This window comes from Lonchura striata, chromosome 18 (genome assembly GCF_046129695.1).
Source record: "Lonchura striata isolate bLonStr1 chromosome 18, bLonStr1.mat, whole genome shotgun sequence".
In the NCBI taxonomy this organism is placed as follows: Eukaryota; Metazoa; Chordata; class Aves; order Passeriformes; family Estrildidae; genus Lonchura; species Lonchura striata.
In genome coordinates this window covers 12,333,282-12,350,690 of record NC_134620.1, presented here as the reverse complement: position 1 = coordinate 12,350,690, position 17,409 = coordinate 12,333,282, and the positions used below count along the sequence as shown (strand labels likewise).

Below are 17,409 nucleotides of genomic sequence, written 5' to 3'. Positions count from 1 at the left end.
CATCTGCTTTCACACATTTCCAGCAGCGCAGACAGGCCTCATGAAGTGGAAATAGCAAGGCAGCAGATTGAGGCTTCTCATTTCTCTCCAGGCTGGAATAGGTGGAATAGGTTTGCTCCTCTGGCTGCTGCAGGATATTTCTCTAGGAGCAGTTTGAGTAGAGGAAGTTGTTGGTGGCTTGGGCTCCGGCAGTGGCTGAGCACGGAGGGCACCACCTGTGCCAGAACTGAAACTGCCCGGACACGGAGCTGGCAGCAGTGCCTGTGCTTGGGAGGCTTTTCTGCGAAGGGATCAGACAGCTGGAGCTCACCTTGCAGTTTTCCCTCAACTTCGGCACTTTTTGGTGGTGTTTGGAGCTGCTGGCTGCTCCGAAGGGCTGTGTTTGGACTGTGTATTTCTGTGGAGTCGATAACAGTGTGCGAAGTGCAATTACCACACACCTTTGACCAGCTCACCTGTGTTTTTGGCCAGTCTCTCTCAGTATTAGGCAGTAAGTCAGGGAGATAGTTAAGAAAAAGGCTCTGAGAATGGTGAGGAGGGGAAGAGGAGGAGAAACAAAGACGGTTGAGTCCTTCCTGTCTCACCTTCTTCCCTACACCTTCAGGCATTTAAGGTTGGATGTCCTCAGGCTCTCTGCTGCCCAGATTCCCTGTGCCACTGAGTGCAATGGCACAGAGCCTTAGGAAGAAGAAGGCTGAGCATGGTGTAGGGTGGGTGACACCAAGGATGGATGGGGTTTTGTTTTTCCTGGGCCTTTTTGCTGTCCTGATCCAGGAATCTGATGTCTGCTGCTTTTGTGGGTGACGTGGGGTGGGAGTTGCTCTCTTACATCCAGATTTTTTCCACAAGAACTGTGCTTGGCAATGAGCAGACACTGTTTAATGTTATGTCCAAGCGGCCTGTTCTCCTCCTGTGTTGCAGGATCAACATGTGTTGCACACACCAGGGAGACATTCCCTGTGGAGCCTGGAGAGGGATTGCTGAAGCAGGCGGCTTTTTTCCACATTTCCCTTTTCCCAAAGGAGCTTGTTATTTCTGGTGCCTTGTGTATCCCAGGCAGAACAAAATATACTTATTTGAGGTGATAGCAGTGTTGTTTGGTAGAAGGGGGAGCTGGTGTGATGTTGGCACGTGGCTCTGGGGACTGTTTCCAGTCCTTGTTGCTAAGCAGTTGCCAAATGTGGCATTTTGGTCGGCAGATGTGGCTGAGAGTTTCCAGTGCAGATAATTGAAATATTGCCTTTGAAGGATGCAGATAAATGTGAGCAACTGTTATCATGGTGCTACAAGCATTTTGCTATTGTCAGGAAAAAGGAATACTTGGAAAATATGAAAATCCTTCATACTGTATAAAATTATTCAAATTGCAGTAATACATAAAGGGCAATCTACCAGTGGAATGTATGCCATGGAGACGTGTGTGAAGGGATTAATTTTGACAAGGGAATCTCAACAAATTTATTTGCTTGTTAATATAGTGTCAGGTGGGATGCAGCTCCTAAATTACCTCAGGAAAGTGGTAACAGCAGATGGGTTTGCAAAGCTGAGGTGTGTTCCAGGCAAGCAGGTGGTGAGGGTTTGGTGGCAAGGGGCAGCCCAGCAGAGCCCTGATGGAGGATGGTGTCCTGATACCGGGGTTGCTTTTAAATTCCCTGGGAGCTGGCATCATGCTGGGACACCCAGCCTGGCTGCCAGGCACCAGCAGTCAGTTGTGAACCCGGCTGGGTTGGATGTTCAGGCTTCAGCTTGAGGAAGTCTTGTTGCATGACTTTGTCTTGGGTTGTTGCTGGGGCACACGTGCAGAGAAGGGTCAGTTTTTGCAGTATTTTTGCAATTTTAACTGAGCTCTGTTATCAAGAGCATTGCATGGTGCAACTGTGTTCGTGAGGCACAACTTTAGGATCCTGTCCAGTGACATGTATTGATGGTGGTTTGGTGTTATAATGACCACTGTGCAGCTCTGGTGCTTCAAAAGGTGCTGAGGTCAAACTGTGCTAAGTAATAAACGATGAGCTGCAAACCACCACAGCAGCTGCTCCTGCAGAACTGCTTAAAAAATAAAAAGATGCCCATGCCCACCAGGATCTGTGAACGGGGCATGGAATGCATGGGCACAGAGCTGTTTGCCTGCTTTTGTGCCTTTCTCACAACTGTTTCACGTAACTCTTTAAATAAGTAACCTGGCTTTTAAGACTTCATCTATAGCTTCAAGCTAATGAACTAGTTTAATAGGAATGCTGCTTTAAAAATACCAATAAAGAGCTGTATGATGGAGAGGGGTTTAGCTGTCTGCTCAAGAATGGGCTGTAGTGATGCTGTGCTGCTGTGAGCTTCTGCAGGGCTTCACTCATCTCAAGCATTTTAGCAAAGCTCTTTAAAGCAGGTAGTAAAGAAGTGAGTAAAGGAAGTGTTACCAGCATGGGGAAGCCTAGGAGAGCCTGAGAGCTGGAGTGGTGGGTCTGAGGAGCAGAACATGGATCACCTGGTGCTGGCTCCTGAAAGGCTCTGCCATGGACATGCTGCCCTTCCACTTGAGCAGTCACCTGTGGAAGAGCTTGATTACAGCTCTGCTGCAAGAGAGAGCAGGAGAGACTTCAGACTAACTCATGAGTAAGCAAGGAAAAGGCACATCTCTACTTTCCTTGGCTGTCTGTGTTGTTGGGGCTATTTCCTTTGGGTCTGCAGTGGGTGCCTTGCAGCAGCCTCTCAGCAGCTCCCCTGGGTCCCCCCTGACCAGCAGATTAGCAATGCTCAGCTCAGTAGCTGCTGCTGGACCTGTCTTCCACAAACATCTAATCCATTATTCAACCCATCTGCACTCCTGAGCTTGTGCAGTATCCTGTGACAGGGCAGTGCACAGCTGAGTTTTGTTCTAGGTGAAAAGTGTTTTCGTGTGTTTGTTTAGACCTCCTGCCTGCTAATTAGGGGACAGGTGGGGAAATCGGCACACTTTACCTCTCCTCTCTTTTTTGCATATTTTATGCCTGCACAAATGGCACTGGGAATGCAGCCCAGCTGGGGGGTATTTCCACTCTGGTGCTTTAGAACACTTGCATTTTTTACAATTTATTTTGCATAAGGTGGGGTTAGTTTGATAGTAAAAGTTTGGTGTCTTCTTGAAGGCCATGAGAAATGTTATGTCCTGCACAGAGATTATTTTTGTTAAGGGATCAGTCAGCAGCTGGCAGCCACAAGGATTATGGTTTTATCACCCAAAGGGAGTGATAGGGGGAAAAAGTTGCATTTCCCTCATTGAGCAAGTTTTGAAAAAGGATAACTTGGAGGTATTTCTTGCTCTTTGTCTTAGAAGAATATTGTTATTGTTTTAATTAATAGGTTAGATTGCTCAATTGATGAGCCTGATTCTGTCCTCTCTAACTGCGTGCACTTAGTTAAATCTGAGTACAGCAAGTGAATAAAAATCTAAGCTGGAAATTAAGCAGTGAAAAATTCAAGCTGCGTCCAGAGAGAAGAGAAATGTTACCAAAGGGGAACAGTTTCTTGCTGGCCTTACCCTTACTTTTAGGGAAGAACATCTACTCAACTGCTGGAAATAGGCTCCCCAGAGTGAAGCATCTCCTGTGGTCTAGTTGGGTTTTAATGCATCTACTGCTTTGCTGGGAAGGACTTGTTAGGTTTGTGTTGTAATGCTCAGAAAATGAGGAGCTGCTAAGCTCATTAGGGTGCCACTCATGACTTGTGGTCACTGCTGTGAAGGACTCCCAGCCAGGGAGGGTTTGTGTCTCCTGAGCCTCCCATTCCCTGGGGCCACTCCAGGCTGTGTCCCAGCAGACCCAGAGCATTTGTGCCACCCACCTCCAGTGGGGGCTGTGTCCAAAGTGGGTAAATGCCTTTTGTCATTCAAGATCATGTGGGCTGTCTGAACCATCTTCTCTACAGCAATTTTTCTGGGAATTCAGAAATGCAGCAGATGTCCTGTTTTCTGTCTGGGGTGATGGTGGTGACTGTCTCCAGAACAGAAAGCCACAGGTTTCCTTCTTTGAAACCATACCACGCAGCCACCATGACTGCAGTTAGGATGATAATAAGGTCCTAAAGACCCTATTAACAGTGTTTCCTCTTTCATGCATATTTCTTTTCAAATTGGTGGTGGTGCTGGGCTAGAGCAGAGCTGCTGGAAGGAGAGCAGTATGGAGGGCAGGTGGGAGTGAACAGGAGATCCTTAAGTGATGAGACTGATGAATAATCTTTCTTTTGCCCATTCTCCTTCAAGACCCAAAATTCCTTCATTTCTGCCCTCCCTTCTGAGGCGACTCAGTGTTGCACAGGTTTTGTGCTGGGGACATCCAGGTCTCACAAACTAAACCAGTGCTGGTACTCACACTGAAATGTAGATAGCACTGAACAGGACATTGAAAATGCTGCCATAACTGTGACAGCCACGTGATTTCAGATACTCAAGGGTACAGTAGTACTCTGTAAAAGGGGAAGAGTATCAAACTGGCCTAGTTGTGCTGATTAGAATTGTTTAAATACAGCATGTGTACAACCTATTCTTCAACATGCTGCTATCAGCTGGTGAGCTAGACTGTTTTCCATGCCTATCTCCTTTCTTATCACCCTCTTGGTAGCAAGATCTGAATTCATGGTTCCATTTGACCTAAGGTTTAAGTATGAGGGTGAGGTCAGGGGTTGGCATGTGAACTCCTGCCTGGCACTGAACTGTGAGAGATCTGTGTACTCTGCTCATGCAGTTATTGCAGGGTGGCTTTTTTTTTTTTGTTTTTTTTTTTTACTTATAGATGGACTCTGATCTTATGTTGCCAGTTCCCTTTATCTTTGTTTGCAAAGTACCTTCTTTAGAAATGTGTGTGCGTTTCTGCACACCAGTGTGAAGAGCAAGACAGTGTTACAGAATCATTTGGGAAATGAGCTCTCTGTGTACAGTGTGATTTCTTCTTCCTTGCTTTTCTTTGCATCTTTAGAGAAGGGGATGCTGCCTCGAGCTCTGCATCTTTTTTATGTGGATAGACCTTAGGACAAAATAATAGCTGAGGTGCCAGAAAATGACAGAAGAGCCCATTGCATCTGTACCCAGTGCCTTTCTGTTTTTCAGAGAGACTGTTCAGTTCTTCTGTTGGATTTGGCTGGTTAGTTCCCAGAACTCTGCATCACTGAACCTGGTGTCTGAAAAGGGCTTTACCTGGCTAAAGCCAGTCAGGCTGTATGAAAGTCTTTGGGAAAAGCAGAGAACATTCCCTGACTAATTTATCTGTAGGGGGTATTTTCTTGCCACTCTACCATCCTTTTATGCATGACTTAGCTTCCCAGCCACTAAAGCCTTTGAAGTTAGATTGCAAATAGCTCTTCAGCTATCCCTTCCCCCCATCTAAAATAGGGAAACCAGAACAACCATTGCTGTGGAAAGAGCCTGCCTTGTTACATGGCTTCCCAGTGTTAACACCCCTCTCTTTTCCTCCTTCCTTTTCCCTACCTCCTCCTCCCCCCACAAAGAAACCCTTTTTTTCCCCCCTTAATAAGATCTACTTAAGACTTGAGGGAAAAGGCCATGGTTCCATGAGATGGTAAATCCAATTTTAGGGTGTTCATATGTGATGAAAAACACTGTGGCCACATGACGCTGGCCCTGAATTGGCACACATTCGCCCTGCCACTTCAGATTTGTCCTCATAATGCAGGAGGGGCAACTGTGTGAGCCAGCCTTGCATGGGGGCACTCACAGCCTGCCCCGGCCTCCCTGGGCTGGGCTGGGGGCCAGGGACTCCCCATCTCACACTCCCACTGTATTTTGTGACCTGCCCAGTTGGGTGCTCGTGTCGGTCTCTGCTCAGATCTGTGCAGTCTGGGTGTCTGGAAGTCTCCAGTGTCAGCGTTGCTGAATGTGGACCCCAGGGATGTTATGTTGGCCTCTCCCTGCAGACACCAGAGAGTCTCTAGTGCGTGGAAAACCCAGAGGTAATGTCTGGCTGCTCCAAATATCCCTTCTTCAATGATCTTGCTGACAGGAGCAGTGTAACTACATCATATGCCATGAGGTTTGCAGTTTGGAGCCTCCTCCTCTTGGGAGGGAGAAAGACCTGAATTAAGCCATCCTCTTTGTGGATGGCTTACTAACTTACTAACAAATAGAGCAACCCCCTCAACCTAGCTCTCTTTGCTAGTTCATCTCTTCAGGATTTCTGCTGAGGCAGATCTGGCAGTTTTTTTCCCACTGGCTTAATTCCTGGCTCTGAGGATTTCTGTCCTAGGAAGCTCTTGCAGTGGGCTCTTGAAATTCACATTGAAAATTGGACTGTGGTGCTGTCTTGCCAAGAGAATGGATTTTTGGAAGTATTGAATGATGATTGAGTGTTCTCCCCTTGGGATCACATTCCTCAAGTTGCCTTTTTTCTGGATCAGTCAAGATCTGTTTACCTCAGACTGTACCACACAGGCTTCCCATTTCTTTCTTCTTGCTTCACCTATACTTGTCTGTCCTTCCCTGCACCACTTGCTGAATGAAAGAAGTTCTTAGCCTTGTGGAAATGCCTAGCAGCTGCCTAGGTGGGTGTTTCTTACTCCAGGTTCTGTTTCAACTTCTGGAAGGAAGAATCCATGCATCATTTCCTACAGCCACTGGAGATCCTATGTACAGTCAAGTAAAAACATCTTGAACCTCTCCTGTTCAATCACTGCATTAATTTTCTCCTATTTTTGGTGGGGATTTGTGTGGACCATTTCATGCCCTATGTCACATCAGGAGCTTTGCTTTGGGAAATACTGATTTAAGCTACTGCTAAGTTCTTTTCCGTGGAGATGTTGATGTTATTCCACTCTCCTGCAGGGAGACAGGATAATCCCCTCTGGAGTCTGAAACAGGGCCTTGAAGTGTCAAGCCCCATTTCAGCTGCTCAGTGCATGTGAAGGCCTGCAGGAAGTGTGGTGTGGATTTGCATGAGGGTGGATTGCTCTTTGGCAGTGCTGTCCACCCTACAGGAGTCATTTTAGCTTGTTTTGTCATCTTGATTCACTAGATTTTCTGATGATGGCATGGACTGTTGGGCAGATGTCCAGCTCTCCTGCTGTCCTTAAAACATAAGTCAGATTTCTTCTGTTCCTGGTGTTAGGAAATACTGGAAGTGAGTGAGGAGACCTTTTCCCTTTGTAAGCATTAGCCCCATGTGCCTTCTTCTCAAAAGCCCTTCCTGCCCTACCCAGTTGAGCTGTCATTCTCATCCTTCCCTGCATCTTTCCAAATCCCCACTTGTGTCTCCCCATGTGCAGGATGGTCTAATTAGGGACCAGCACCTGATGGAGCATGTTGTGAGACACAAGCAAGCACATGAGGTTTGCTCATCCCTGTCCCCCTCTTCTGGGACCAGCAGGATCTTCCAGGGAATTCTCCCTCTAGCCTTCTGTGGTTTGGGATATCAGCTCAAAGTTCCCTCTTGGCCTTATGAAGGAAAGTAAGTGGCATAAATTGAGCTGGTGTTTGCATTGCTGTTTGTTTACAATGAGCACTTGGATATTATTGTCACTTGTTTTACTTGTTGGGCAGCCCTGTAGGTGTGGGGAGCATTGCCTGTGCCAAAGAAGTGCTGCAAGAGGTACCAGACCAAAAGCAAACCTGAGCCAACAGAGTGTGTGTGTTAGGTGGGATATTGTCATCATAAAGAGCTTTAATTCTCCTTTTCAGGTAGTGAGAGGTACTTTGGCAGTTGGTACTAGAGAAACCAAAACATCCAAGGAGTGTCTGTCCTTCTGTGAGAAATCCCTGTTCTGTTAGGGCCTTTTTGGTGCCCTTTTTGTGGGACATGGCATTGAGTCCATCACCCTGATTTGTGTGTTTGCAGCCTTTTTTATGAAGTGCTGTATAACTATATAAAAACCTTGTAGTCTTCTTTTGTAGAGATAGAATCACGTGTTGCTGGAGATATTTTATAATCACTGATTTGTAATATGTAAGTATTTCCATTTGCCAATTACTGAGCTGGGCATTTTATTATCATACAAACACCAGAAAGTTGTTTCAATCAGAAGCTGCTGTGGTTGCCCTTGTGGGCTCTGACTGCAGCAGGAGGACAGGAGCTCTCCCAGCTGCCCAGAGGAGGTTGAAAGACCTGACTAACCCACGGGGAGGAGGCAGCAACTTGATTCCAGCTTCAGTGCAGGCTGCAGTGGTGGTGGGCTGGCCACCACGAGCCACCACGAGCCACCTGGGACAGCACAGTGACCTGACCAGGTTGGAAATGTGACCCAGCAAGGTGCAGGCAGCAGTTTGCTCTGTGTTTTTGCTGCTGGACTGTTGGCAAACCACCTGCAGTGCCTCTGCCCTCCTGTACTCCGTGTCTGCCAGCAAAGCACCACCCTTGAGCATGTTCTTCCCGAGGCAGGGCTGTAATTATGGTTAGCAAAGTAAAAATACTTGTGTGTGTTGTAAATGAGGTGCCGAGTGAGTCTGCCTTGTTCACGCCTGACACGGTGAGGTGTGAATGCTCAGCAAGGTCCCTCTGCCATGTCATCGTGGTCTCCCAGCAAGACAAGAGAGCAGTTCAGAGCCACGACTCCTCCTCGTGTGCTTTGCCTAGAACGGGGATCCTGCAAGATAAAAGATTAAAAATGAACAAAGCAATACTCTCTGGAGCCCTCACTGGGTTTGCAAATTTTGGGCTACAAGAGGTATTTGGTATTTACACTGTTAGCAGAGTGAATGGTGGGTTTCTCTGGGCCAAACTTGAAAGGAGTTTTTCAGTGAAGCTGTCTTGGAAGAGGAGTTGCAGGTGTCTGGTTGGTGACCTCAGGCTTCATTTTTTTCTGGATGGTGGCATAAGAAATGTGTCAGGTTTGAAATGTCTCGTTCTCTTTAAGGTGCTCTGCTGAAGCAGTCTGGTAAGAGACTTGTGTGTTAGAGAACTGGAGCTGGTTTCACCCAGGGATCATGGCTGTTTCCCTTGTCAAACACAGAGCACAGGCAGTGAGGAGCCTGGTGTGAGCCCAGTGTGGGGAGGGAGCTGGAGTTGGGGTATAGGAGGTCAGAGGGACCCTGGAGTCTGTTCTTGACTCTATTAGTGACTTGGTGTATGACCCTCTTCAGTCAGTTGGCCTCTCCTCATCACCTCTGAAGGCTTTTCTTTCTCTGCTTTTTTGTAAGGATGAAGTGTGAGATAATCACTTGTGAATTTTTATTCAACCCTTTTTTTCAGCTCTAATCCAGAACCAAGTGATTCCAGGATTCCCTTCTTCTTTGAAGTTCTAGCTTTATTGAAAAACATGGAGGCTAATGCCCTTGTACTGTGCTGAATGCCATCGATCCTGCATTTCATTATTTTGATGCTCCAGAGCTCAGGCAGGTAATGCCAGAGTAGTTGCTATGTTCAGTGGTATAGTTCCCTACCTTAAATACAAGTAACTTGGTACCCAGCAGAATGTTCAAGTGAAATTAGCTGTAAGCTGATGGTGTTCAAAATGTGTTCTGAAATTCTGAGTGAATTCTTTTATCAGATGGCCTTTTAGAAGGAAATGGAAGTTTCTCTGCCTGTAAGAAAGGTACTGAACAGTGTGTAGAGTGAAGGTCCCAATCACTACCACGGTGTCAGTGCTCCCTGGGTCAGGGGATGGAACAGCCTCCTCACATCTGGAAGCTGCCAGGTCTGCATGCAAATATTAGGATGTAGTTTCTTATCTCTGGAGGTATTAACATTTGCTTGCAAAATGCTGGGTATGGCTCTGAGGTGGGATCAATACCCTGTAGCCAGTGGCTCTACCCTGTCACTGTTCCAGCTGATGGAGTGGCATCCCAGGATGTTCCCTCACTTAACTTAAGAGTCTCTGCACACTCTGCTGGTGTTAAAGGTGGCAATTAACATTTTGGGTGAACAGTGAATGAGGCCATTTATAACCAGTTACGCTGACATGAATCTCTCCCAACAAATTTGCATCATTAAAGAACCTTTGGAAAAATGTGTCATGCGTATAATTAAATACCTGTTTTGCTAACTCTTAATTTAATTAATCCAAAGTAAAGTTGGCAGCACAAATTAATTTAGCTGGAAATGGCATTTCTCTCAGTGGGCTGAAGAGAGGTTTTTTTGGTGGCATTGTACCAGATGACCTCAGAAACAGACAGGTGAACTCTGGGCCTTATTGACAGTGATGGCCGTGACATTTTCATAGCAGTATGTATGTCATCTATCAGTTCACTTTTTTCTGTTTGTGAGAGCAAAGAGGGAGGCCAGCTACAAGGCAGTTTCTTTGAGAGGACAGCACAGGTGCTTTTCAGCTCTACCCTGAGAGGTATTTGGTAGCAACCATAGTAAATCCAGGCTCAGACAGGTGAATGAAAAGAAATTCAAATAACAGAAGATCTTTCTATGTCTCCCCTTGCTTTTTCTATCTGTACCTTGATCTCTTTCACTTGGTGCCTACATCTTTCCCCCTTAGATATGAGCAGTTACAGGAAAGTCATCCGCTTTAAATATTCGTTACTCTTAACTTTCTTTAAAGAGTTCCTTGTAGATGATCTTTTGGTTTGACCTCTTTCCTAACCTTGTGATTATTTTCCCCCTACCCCCTGTGCCTTTTCTGATCCTTTTCTCCCTGCCATTTAATCTCCTTCTCTCTTCCTATCTGTCTTGCCTGGGATAAAATTGGAGCACAGACTGTGTGCACTGTGCAAGTGGAGGTGAGTTGAAGCCCAACATTGTAGGAAGCAGGGAATCTGTTGTTGCTTCCTATAGGCTCATCTGAGCACCAGAAGTGAAAAAAAAAAGGTCTTTCAATCTTTCAAACACTGGTTATTGCTTTAGCAATTCTCATTTCAGCTTAAGTAAAAATTAATGCAGATGTGGATGAAGGAAGCTCTGTGCCCTAAAGCATGGAATCCTGCTAGTCCTGCCACCTCTCTGCAATTTCAGGACTGGCTTTTTCTATGTGATGTTTCCTTCAAGAGGGAAAACCAGCCTCATTTATCAGGCAGGACTCCAATCATTGGTACTGAGGCTGATGAGAGGCCGGTGTGGATGGCAATGGGCTCTGGGTGGACAGGAACACACAAATCTTGTGTGGCAGGACTGACTGGGACAGGCTGGGGGCTGCTGGTGCTCCAGGATGGGAGCTTGGGAGGGCTCTGGGAGGGTGCAAGGTCCTGCAGGAGGGACTGGGGGGAATTTGTGGCTTGACACTCCTCAGTGCTGGTCTCCCCTGAGGCCTCATGAGGTGACTTTTCTCCATATCCCATCAGATGAGATGAATGTGAACTTGAAGCTGATTTTGTCTGTCTTTGGTAGCCTGAACACTCCTGGCTTTCTATCCTGCGCCAACCTTTAGCATCATCCAGCATTTGCAATTGAAGCCAGTGCTTTTAACAGGGCCTTTTGTGTTCACGTACTGAAAACCGGGGTCTGTTGCACAGAAATCCTGTTTACACCTGCCACAGTCGTCCTTTTCGCTCTTCCTCTGCTCCTTTCACTGGAGCTGCAGTGGTTGAAACTGCAGAATGTCCTTTTATTCCCCGGCATCCTCGGCGTGGGACGTGACCGCAATAGAGCAGCTGGGGAGAGGACGCAGGGTGTGAATCCCACTGAGAAGTGTGAGCCAGATGTGGGCAGCTCAAGGGCATGATACAACTGGGCTTTGAAAGGACTTGGTGCAATGGTTTATCACCTCTGCTTCTGTTATAGCTGTTCATTTTAAGGTTTACAAAACAGCCCTCGGAGTTCTCTCTGCACGCACAGACGCACTAAAGTGACTCTGACTACAGGGATGTCCCCCCTCCATCACCATTACCAGGGGTCAGTAGCCCTTGCTCAGGGCTTGCCAGGTGAATCACCATTCCTTGATGGGCATTTTGGGTACTAAAACTGTGAGTGGCTTTTTGGGGGTGACCCAGGCGCTGCGGGAGGCGCCGAGTTCGTGCTGCAGCGGAGGAATGCGGGGAAGCCAGGGCAAGGGGAGGTGCCAGGACTGGAGGATTTGCACAGCTGCTGTTGTAAGCGTCGTGCTCAGCCTGCTCTCTGGTGGTAGCTGCTGTAGCAGAGATGACCTTTGATAAAAACGGGAAACATTTGGAGTGATTTGGATACTTGTGGTTGCTCAGTTTCACACAGTGACAGTTTGTAGCAGAGTCAACTCAGCTGCTCCTGCTTTTGTTTGCATACGCCAGTAAGAAATTCACAGGTTAAGAATCAAATCGTGGCGGCTTCAATGTGAAAATTGCCAACAAAGTCTGCTCCTCAGCAGCTCTTCCCAGAACTTCCAGGTTCTCCAGTGTCTGATACTGCTCTTTCCTTTCACACTGGGGAGACTGTTAGGAGAGCAGACAGAAGAGGCACCCAGTGCTGGCATGAAATATGGAGCAAACAATAAATATCTTTGAGATCTACAGTCAAATTTGGCTGATAACAGCCAGAAGGCTCCAAAACCATTGCCAGGACTGTGATAGAGAGAGTCACTTGATGGTGATCTCTTCCTGGCTCTGGCCAGGAGGAGCATCCCTGCTGTGCCCTGGGCTGGGGAACACTGACATCAGCAATGTGAGACAGGGACCTGTCCTGTCTGCTGTCATCACTCCAGTCAGAGATCAGCCCCATTCATGTTTCCTAGATAAACTGTCACCGTGTGGATATGTCTTCCAGCAGTATTTGGTACAGTATTTCATATCAGGGATGTAACAGTCATGCATGTGGATCCTTGGTGCTGGAGACACCTTGAGGACTGAAGTGCCTGTAGGACACAGTGTGCAGGTGTGACCATGTGCTGTTGAGGATGGAGGTAGTTCCTGAAATTTTTCTTTTTACAAAACCTAGTCAGGCAGCTCTGAGAGTTCAGAGCAAGCTGGCACCCACTGTTTAAATCTGGTTTCCATCCCATTGGCAGCAGAGGTAGGACATAGTTTCAGTATTTTCTACAAGTCTGTATTTCTTGCGGCTAGTAAAGTATTCATTTTGTCCAAAAACACAACATAGGTTATGTCTTTGAATCTCAGAATTTATGACTTTGATGTTTAAAAGCAATTTGACCAGATTTGGGGTTCTTTTTTCCCATGTGAATTGCTGTGGTATAGTTAAGACAACTTTTAGTAGCAGCAATCATGTGAAGGTATTGTCTTTCCAGAATTAGAGGTTAGGAGTTGACAGCAAATGAGCCAGGGATTAATTAAAAACCAGGATAATTATTTGTGCATGGAAAACCTAAGGAATAAAACCTCATGGTGTAATGTACCTAGGAATGCTAGATATAAATAAGAGATAATGTATCTTGCAGTGAAGGACGTATTTCACCAAGCCTGAGAGCAATTCCTCCTGCTCCATAGAAGCTGAGGGTTTTGTTCAGTTGGTGCTGATGCTCTTTTAGAAAGCTTTTACCTCTCTGATTCCCGAGGTCTGACACGGAAGAGAAAAGCTTCAATAGGCACCAGCTGCACAGTGGGCCCTGTCTTTTCAGACCATCGCTTGCTTTTCTCCGTTCCCAATTAAAATGTGTGTTAAACTTAGCTTTTGTTTGAAGCAGCCCAGCGCTGTGGTATTTAATGTAAAGAGAATGTGCTCGTCACCTTTTCTCTCTCTTTTGTGGCAGGGTCAGCATTCCTCAGGGGAGGACATGGAAATCTCTGACGACGAGACCAACCCTGCGCCCATCACCAGCGCGGAATGTGCCAAAACCATTGTGGTGAACTCCTCCGTCAGCAACACGGCCGTGATGGCCCCGTCCATCCCCCCGCTGCCACCGCCGGGATTCCCTCCTCTTCCTCCTCCGCCTCCTCCACAGCCGGGCTTCCCGATGCCCCCGCCGCTGCCCCCGCCGCCGCCGCCCACCCACCCGGCCGTCACCGTGCCCCCGCCGCCGCTGCCCGCCCCGCCCGGGGTCCCTCCGCCTCACATCCTGCCCCCGCTGCCCCCGTTCCACCCCGGCATGTTCCCGGTCATGCAGGTGGATATGATCAGTGTCCTGGGCAACCAGTGGGGTGGCATGCCCATGTCCTTCCAGATGCAAACTCAGATGCTGAGCCGCATGATGCAGGCACAGAACACGTACCAGTACCCACCTTTCATGACGGGCCGGATGCAGTTTGTGAATCTCCCTCCCTACCGCCCGTTCTCGATGGGAGCCGCTCTCGCCCGCGGGCAGCAGTGGCCGCCTCTGCCCAAGTTTGACCCCTCGGTTCCACCCCCGGGCTATGAGCCGAAGAAGGAAGATCCCCACAAAGCCACGGTGGATGGAGTTCTCCTGGTCATAGTGAAGGAACTAAAGGCCATCATGAAAAGGGACCTGAATCGCAAGATGGTCGAAGTGGTGGCGTTCCGGGCGTTTGATGACTGGTGGGACAAGAAGGAACGTCTGGCAAAAGTGGGTTTTCACATGCTGGGTCCTGGGGAGAGCTGTTCTTAGTGCTTGTGGCCAGTGTGTGGGGTCAGCGGGGGTCTGGAGCTGACTTTAAAAAACCCAAACCCCTAAATTTTCATGTACAAGAGGAAGCTGAAGTTTAGCTCCGAAAAACTAAGGTCAGATGCGAGAGGAGTGTTTGAAATCACCAAGCCTCTGTCTTGTGTTCCCCACTTTGTGCAATGAGATTTGTGGGTATTTCCAGTTCTGCCCCCTCCCCAGTGCATGTACAAAGCAGCAATTAACTCAAAAGCTGAACACTGGCCAAGAGTTCCAGGGATTAGTTGAGAAAACAGTTTTGCATGAATCCTCTGATCCTTTTCTCACTCAATTTGAAGTGTACCTCAGCCAGCAAACAGCTCTGTGATCTAATGTGTGGTGAATTTGTCACTACCCAAAAAACCTAACACTACAGAAAGGTTAATGCAAGCCTCAAAATTACCATTGCAGTGAATTACTGTAAAAATAACAAAACAAACCACAACCTGCAGGTAGGTCTGTTTCAGATGTTAGTTTTCAGAGCAGTATCCTCACCACCTGTTTTTGTAAACCAGTTGTGTGCTAACTCTGGTGCCTGGGAGAGCTCCTTGGATTTCTAGAGGGGTGGGTAATGCTGCTGCTTAACAGCTGTTTTGTGACAGTGTAATTTGCTGTGGCTTAGAGCTGGCTGACATGACGTGCAGCAGAAACCCCATCCCTCTCCTCCTGACTAATGCTTAGAGCTTTTCTTCTGCCAGCAAGCATGTGCTGACAGTCCTGGAGGAGGCCTGTGAGTTTCCAGGGCAATGAAGGAAATAGATCCAGCAAATAGTTGCAAAAACAGTAACTGATACACTCAAGAAATTGTTTTAAACCAGACATCTGTGGTGAAGAAGCAGAAGCAAGTTGAGACAGATCTTCAGGCTCTCTTACATCCCAAGTTAGGGCTGGATTTGGGGTGTTCTGCCCTCACCTGGGCTTTATAAAAAGCCATGTTGGGAAGGGAAGCTGACTGTACCACAGCAGCTTGCCACAGTCCTTGCCACAGGTTATGTTGGATGTGAGCAGTGTAATTGAAAATACCAAATTGCTGCATGGAAAACCACATGTGCTTTCTGTCCAGGAACAGAGATGCCAGAACCATTTCTGCCCCAGGGCATGTGTTACTGTTGCATGCAGAAAAACCTCATAGATTTCAGAGTTTTCTGCCACAACTGGGCACCCCTGGCATTGTGGAGGGTCAGGATTCCTTCTCAGGCACAAGTTGCCTGCTTTTGCAGAAAACAAAATATGAATATTCAGCTTAAACTGTACCTTCCCACTGTTGATGTCTGTGTGAGTGTGAGGAGGGGGTTACTGGGCTCCTTGGTGGCAGCTGGAGGTCAGTTCCCCATGTGCTCTGCCATCACAGTGATTATGGCTGCTGTATTCCATCAAAGGCAGCTGATTGATTGATTGATTGATTCCAGCTCTGGCAGCTGGTTGACTTCCAAGAGGCATCATGCCCTAGGTAAAGGGTGGGAAGGCTCAAGGATAACATCTGGTATCCTGGGTCAGGCAGGGTGGGAAATGTATGGGGTGAAAGCTGTGAAAGGAGCACATTTCTGGGGAGTGCAGCAGATCCCATGGACCTTTTCTGCCTGAGCTAGAGGAAAGCTTTTCTTTGTTCCCAGATCTAGTGGTGGGTTTAGGTTTGAAAGCCTGAGTAAAGATGCATTAAGCAGAGTGCCAGGAATAACCAGGCATCCTGGCCACAGAGTGCTGCTGCTTGGATTCTCTGTTTGATATTCCCATTAGTTTTGTCCCTAATTAGCAGGAGAGCTGAGCTTGTGCTGCCTCTTTGGTGATTACAGCCCACTGCAGCACGTGAGCTCTGTTAGGGTGTGCAGGAGAAGCTGTTTGGGGTGTTGTGCAGGTGACTGTCACCTCCAGTGCCCCTGGCTTGGGCAGAGCATGACGTGCCATGTATGACATTCACATCAAGGCTTATCCACCTCTCCACAGCTGCAGAGGTCTGAATTCCTGCTCTTCCTTCACACCTCACCTATGGTGAAGAAGAATTTATTGAGGCTGTGTGTCTATTCTGTAGACCCTTTGGTGTTTCACCTAAATATTTTGATGTTCTTGTTCCCAGGACTGAAGCCTTCTGACAGGTTTTGTGGACTGGGGCTATGGTTGCTAAGGAAACACGGGGATGTGTGTGATTTTTGATGCACTATATTTGGCCTTACACTCAACAAAAGGAAGGTGTTCCCAACTGGAAGGTCTGGAGTTGCTTTCAGTTATGTGGGTTAGCAAAGGAAGGTAGATAATACATTGCTGGGCTGACTTGCCTAAAGCATACTCAAATTATTTGCATTATTCTATGCAGCTCTAGTTCCTTTCAGGTGTGGGGCACCTTCAGATGCCCTTAAAAAACCTGATGCCTGGGCAGGGCAGTGATATTTCCCAAACCTTGACTGTCTGAATGGGTTCCAGACTTTGTGTCCTTCCCAAGAAACTTCCCCTCTCAAATGTGCCTTCTGTGTTGCAGGCGTCTCTCACTCCAGTGAAGTCTGGAGGAGAGCTGGAGGAGAAGCCAAAGCCGAAGGATCGGATGGCCTCTTGTCTCCTGGAGAACTGGAACAAAGGAGAAGGGCTGGGCTACGAGGCCATTGGCCTGGGCATTGGCTTACGAGGGGCCATCCGGCTGCCATCCTTCAAGGTGAGAACAAAAAACTCTATTCCCTGTGCTGACATCCCCAGAGGAGCCTTAGGAGGACAGGCCTTGCTAGGCTTGTGCCCCAGAGCCCTCAGGCTGTTCACCCCACTCAGTATTCATTCAGGGGGTTGCTTCTGACCCCCCAGGACCAGAGCAAGGACCCTCTTCTCCCTCAGCTTTTCATCCTCCTCTTGTGTGAATTGTCTCTAGAGGATCTCCTTGCTCTGCAGGGGGAAGGGGACATTTGCCTGTGTTTAGGACACAGCATTGCAGCATGATCATAAAAATACATGCATGGTTTACACAGTTGCTTTTCTGGTTGGAATCCCTGATAGTTTGGCAGCTGAGTCTTACCTGAAGTTTGCTTAACCTATATCTCCTCAGAAGCA

General features: G+C 47.6%; 1 protein-coding gene across 1 annotated transcript in view; it reads left to right on the top strand.

Moving 5' to 3' along the window:
• Positions 1 to 17,409, top strand: part of SETD1B (SET domain containing 1B, histone lysine methyltransferase) — a 47,985-nt gene that overhangs the window by 16,222 nt on the left and 14,354 nt on the right. Inside the window, exons 7-8 of the mRNA XM_077787253.1 lie at positions 13,534 to 14,304; positions 16,853 to 17,023. Coding sequence (XP_077643379.1) covers positions 13,534 to 14,304; positions 16,853 to 17,023 — 942 coding nt within the window. The remainder of the gene's footprint in view (positions 1 to 13,533; positions 14,305 to 16,852; positions 17,024 to 17,409) is intronic.